At 44.9% G+C, this 5,537-nt stretch overlaps 2 protein-coding genes across 2 annotated transcripts; one reads left to right on the forward strand and one right to left on the reverse strand.

Annotated features, from left to right (window-relative positions):
* Positions 1–148: 148 nt before the first annotated feature.
* Positions 149–387, reverse strand: LACBIDRAFT_298719 (uncharacterized protein; the record flags this gene model as incomplete). Its single annotated transcript, XM_001881966.1, has 2 exons — positions 149–251; positions 305–387. 2 exons carry the CDS (start codon positions 385–387, stop codon positions 149–151), a joined length of 186 nt encoding a protein of 61 aa, XP_001882001.1.
* A 3,504-nt stretch (positions 388–3,891) lies between these two features.
* On the forward strand, positions 3,892–5,177 carry LACBIDRAFT_327994 (uncharacterized protein; the record flags this gene model as incomplete). The annotated part of the gene is made up of 10 exons (XM_001881833.1): positions 3,892–3,973; positions 4,166–4,177; positions 4,238–4,282; positions 4,336–4,367; positions 4,388–4,542; positions 4,593–4,656; positions 4,738–4,802; positions 4,851–4,873; positions 5,007–5,117; positions 5,170–5,177. The coding sequence occupies 10 exons, from the start codon at positions 3,892–3,894 to the stop codon at positions 5,175–5,177; spliced, it is 597 nt and encodes a 198-aa protein (XP_001881868.1).
* Between the last annotated feature and the right edge of the window lie 360 nt (positions 5,178–5,537).

The raw sequence follows: 5,537 nt of genomic DNA on the forward strand, positions 1-5,537 counted from the left end.
TAGCATGACATGTCGCGGGAGGCGGTAACACGAAAGCGGGACCAGGGGAAGCTAACAATGAGAGTAAGTCAGTTGTGCTTCTTCGAACATTCATTGACACCAACATACCTTTGCAGAGTCAATGTACCCCAGAGGTCAATACGTCTAGTCAATGTTGAGGTAGTTGTTGCTGACGCCAGAAACGGTGATGTGAATATATTGGCAGTGGCCAACAATAGCTACAGCAGCGAATGCTCGAGCAGACGAGAACTCTACGAAAACCCAGTAAGTATAATTCTGGCATTATCAAAAATAAACGACTTACATTGCATTCATCTGAGAACGTTTGACATCATCGCGGGGCTTCGCACTGCCCAACACTGTCTGCCACCCAACAAAGGTTTTCATCACTGGACTATGAGGCTTTGACTATGGGCCACTGTCTGCTTGCTGCAGGTGCGAAGTAGGATACGTTGGTGTATGATCTGCATAGACATAGAAATAATCATTGAGAAGAATAAGACATTGTATCGTTGTTCATACCTGTATGGATTGATATGACCTCATCAATGCTTGAAACAAAGAGAGTGCATGAAAAATAGAACATAGGGAGTAGGGGCATTATGCCACCCTAGGAAGTGGGGAGAAGGATAAAAGTGGCGAAATATTCTGGGAGCCTTTATACCCTGAAATGCCAAGTGTTGCGGGGATCTGCGAGGTATGTGACAATCTTTTGGCTTGGTTGAAAAATTTTGACTTGTTGGTTATTTTTGCGACGGCCTGGGCAAGCAACCCTATTTCCGTCACTGATCCCGCTCACCCTGCCCAATCAAACATTACTCAACCTCAAATTTTGGAATCATCCCAACCTATATGAAAATTCATGACACATTACAATAGATAGAATGTAAAGCTTTCTGATTACTAGTTTACATTTGACTCGATGCTAAGAAATACAGTCACTCATTTGTATTGGGTGAATTTACCCTTAATTTTCACAATCTTTACCACATTATATGAACAAAAAGAACTCATTGAAACAATGCAGATTTCAATAGTAGTAGTTTATCTACACATGTTGGGGAAAAAATCAAGTCTGCACGTTGCTTTGTTGTGCTGCGCGTTGAAGATCAAGACAATGCGTCGGACAAACAGACGTCCATCTCCTCCTCCCCCGTTTCCACTTCCTACTCTTTGCAGACTTCTTCATTTTTCATCAAGGGTCTAGCTCTAGACCTAATTACCTCTTACTTCTACCTACACTTGTCCCTTGATTCAAGTTCTTTTTCTCTGGTTCTCGTTACTTCTTCCAGGTCCCTGCACTGAATCCAGAATCCACAGAAAGTGCCAGAACCATACGGGCACTTTCTGCCAAGTTACCACATCAGAAATTAGCGCCATCAAGGGTCCTATTTGACAGGCTAAACAGGTTTCACCCAGCACTTTTGTGCGAGCTTTGCGGTGAATCTTCATCTGAAGGTGGGTAGGAGGCTGTCCTCCATTTTCTACTATTCATTTGTCCGCTTTTGCCTATCCCCCTATCAGACATTCTTTCAAGGTATTACTTCAGAGTACTAGATGGCCATGGAATTTTTTATCTTGTAGTATTTCCTTTTCGTTGAGCAGCGCGATCCGGAACATTGTAATTCTTTGTTAGTATGCACACAGAATCACTTTGCCATTTACACAAAAGTACGTGTGAAGATACACTGTTACATTTTCATTTCTACCAATTCACATACCAAGAAATATAATATACTTAGTTACTTCCATCTCTGAATAAAATGGATAACGCAGGGGCGAAGATACAGTGAATAGCGCATGGCATGTATCTCCGATCAACCAATTCTGAACTTGCCAACGCAAAAACAATAAAGTATCCAATACTAGTAATGTATCTACACATTTTGGAAAAGAAATCAAGTCAGCGCGTTGCGTTGTTGTGCTGCGCGTCGACGATGAAGAGACAACGCATCGGACAAACAAAGGCCAATCTCCTCCTCCCCCGTTTCCACTTCCGCCTCTTTGCGATCTTCTTCATTTTTTATCAAGGGTCTAGCTCTAGACTCAAACAACTCTTACTTCTACCCACACTCATCCCTTGATTCAACTTTTTTCTTTCTGTTTCTCGTTACTCATTCCAGGTCCCCGCACTGAATCCAGAATCCACAGAAAGTGCCAGAACCATATGGGCACTTTCTGCCAAGTTTCCACATCAGAAATTAGTACCATCAAGGGTCCTACTCAGTAAAAAGCAAAGTCAAGCAAAATAGCACAAAGTCAGAGGTCAGTCAAGTGTACGTCACACATCTGTAATTTTTACGCCACCCTTCCCTCAAACTTCCCTTGGCAACAAATGGGAGATGAGTTTAGTCATAGGTTAGTATCAACTTCGTCATACTTTTTCTACACATGGCTATGCCAAGAATTTTTGTCTAGCTGAGGCCTCTGAGGCTGCAGGCTGCGGTGCATTGGACTTAGAAACGTTGCGAGTTGAAAGTCACATGATTGCTTCGTTGAAAAGTTATTTTGACGTTTGAACCTGTTTGAACTTGACCTTGTCACTTCGACGACCAGCCCCGCACGCTCTTCCTCAACTGCTCAATTGACGACTCTGGCCGCTGGCGAACAGCTACACCCACGGACCTCCTCGTCGACGGATTCCACTCCTTTGCAGATGTATGCAACGCACAAAACGAGCACACGAGGATACCACCATCGCGAATGACTCCCCTATGAAACGAAGGTCATTAGCCCCCAACATGCCGTCACTGCCTCCGACTTCCATCCATTACACGAAAATGCGACGGCGATCCAACGAAGTGTTACATTGGAACCAGGCTTACCGACGACACAGTCGACGCTCTTTGGCTGGACGGCCCACCATCACCACCACCAAAACATGGCGAGCGCAGAGGTAATCCTCGTCAACAACCGCATTCTCAACGCCCCCTGCTCAAATCCAGGTGGCGCACTCATCGACTCCCTCTCTTCGCTCCCCATTTCCCGTGCAGATGGGATGGCGACGACTCGGTCTCAGATGCGGAGGATTTGACGGATATTGGATGTGGTAATGGACCGCTCAACGACGAGCTCGACGGTGTTGTTGGAGCACTTGAATGGACTCGACATGCTGCAGAGGGCCTTTTATTCCGACATGATCCTGAGACCCTCTTCTTATTCTAGTGCCGAAAACCCAAGTATTCCTCTCCCCCCTACTATACTTAGTTTCATGCCTACTACATGTATCCTCTGAAATACTTTAAGTAGCCAAATATAATTTGATTCAGCCTATTTGCTATCCTGAATTGGGCCCAAGCAGCAATGACTGGGATGTGACTATTGTATGACTAGTACATGACTGAGTGTAAGACTAATATATGACTATTGTAGTACGAGCGTAGTCAGAAACGCTTAAAAAAAACGACATTTAGTCAGACAGCCTCTAATTGGTGACTTTCTCGTGACTAACGTCTGACTTCGCTATTTACTGAGGGTCCTACTTGACAGGCCAAACACATTTCACCCGGCACTTTTGTGTGATCTTTGCGGTGAATCTTCGTTTGAAGGTGGGTAGGAGGCCGTCCTCCGTTTTCTACTATTCAATTGTCCACTTTCGTCTATCCCCCTATCGGATATTCTTTGGTGGTATTACTGCAGAGTACTAGATGGCCATGGAACTTTTTATCTCATAGAATTTCCATCTCTTTCAGCAGCGCGATCCCAAGCATTGTAATTCTTTGTTAGTATGTGCGCAGAATCACTTTCACATGTACGCGAAAGTATGCGTGAAGATACACTGTTACATTTTCATTTCTACCGATTCACATACCAAGAAATATAATATAATTACTACCATCGTTGAATAAAATGGATAACGGAAGGGTGAAGATACAGTAAATAGCACACGGCATGTATCTCCGATCAACCAATTCCGAACTTGCCAACGCAATTCATTCTAATCACATCCGTCAAATCTTCCATTCCCTGATAGGTACGTACTATTCCGGATACGCCCGTACAGCCCTTTCCAAATTCTATATAAGCTGGGTGATTTTGTTGTCAAGTGTCCATTCCCTTCCTCCCCTCCTCTCCTCTATTATTTCCTCCATCCTCCGCTCCATCTCGCACTCCTCACTACCGCGGCCTTCGTCATCACCACTGTCCTCATCGTGATCATACACAGACTTATGGCAAGGTAAGCCTCTCAATGTTGCTCTCCACGATGAGCGCGACTTACTCACCACTTGAAATTGAGATCGTCTGACGCTTCCCTCGCTGATTAACGAGTTTTCGATGAAAGGTACGTTAATATTCCATTCAACATGAGCTGTTTACTTACGAACACTACTCCAGTTATTGTAAATCAAGTCTATGCAAAGGTGAAGGTCAGTATTCGCTTATCCAGCATGAATTCACGGGCACTCACCGCTTTTTCCTCCCAGGCAGTCAGGTCTATGATGAACGGACCACCACCCTCTCGAATAACCCGGGGTTCGTAAAATGGAAGCAGGACATGCGTGCTCGACATCGCGTAACAACCCCTAGACGTTCCATCCATCGGTAAGTGTCTTCATTGTAATCTTTTGTTAACTTACCTTTTGCACGCACAGACCGCATCTTTTGAAAGTGGTCTACGGCGTCCGCGCTACGCACTCAGATGGCTTCAAAACGAAGGTCAGTACACGCCTATGCTATGGGACTCAAACTACGCACTTACACCCCGTTTTTCGAAGGTTCATGCCTTGTTTTACTGAGGTTTTGGCCCCGCGGCGAGCGGACCCCTCAGCTCTTAGTAAAAGGCCGTGGTGGTACCCAACGTCGTATGCATGTGCTTTCACTTGTCGTCATTTATGGCGAGAGGTGCGTAGCACCTCGAGCACGCTAAATCATGGTAAGCACACATTTACGTTGCATTGGTCAACGCCTACCACTCAAACTGTGTTTTTTTTATAGATTTGTGGCCCTTTTTTTTCTTCTGAGATCTTGGCCCCGCGGCGAGCGGATCCCTTAACTCTTAACAAAAGGCCCTAGTCTCACCACCCAACGTCGTATGCACGCGCTCTTGGTCATCATTGTTTATGGCGGCTGCAAGGGGTGCATAGCACCCCGAATACTTGTAAAGCTGATTGAGGGAGGTGAGTACGTGCTCGGATATTTTGTAGTTTGAGAAACTATACTTACGCTCAGTTTTTTAAAAGGAAATGGCGCCCATGTTTCGAACTCACCAGAGCGGAAACCCGGATATGCGAAGGTTGCTACATTTAGAACGCTAAAATATCCATGTATAGCATGCGGTCAGTATTGTTAAGGATTAACAAAACGTAAATACACCTTACATGACCTTTCCAACCCTATCCCAGCTCGTAACGGCGAAAAGCCTGCTGTCCATAGTGTATTTGTCCGTTTTTCGCAATTCCGTAGCCTTCTGGCGGCGTTCACACATTAGATTTGTACGTAGAGCCTTCGTGTACGTTTTTTTGTTGCCCTGTTCGTCTTCACGCTTGTCGTTTCGATTTGTTGTACATAGCAGAACGAAATCTAATACATTTTGTTAA

This window comes from Laccaria bicolor, genomic scaffold (assembly GCF_000143565.1).
Source record: "Laccaria bicolor S238N-H82 LACBIscaffold_14 genomic scaffold, whole genome shotgun sequence".
Lineage (NCBI taxonomy): Eukaryota > Fungi > Basidiomycota > Agaricomycetes > Agaricales > Hydnangiaceae > Laccaria > Laccaria bicolor.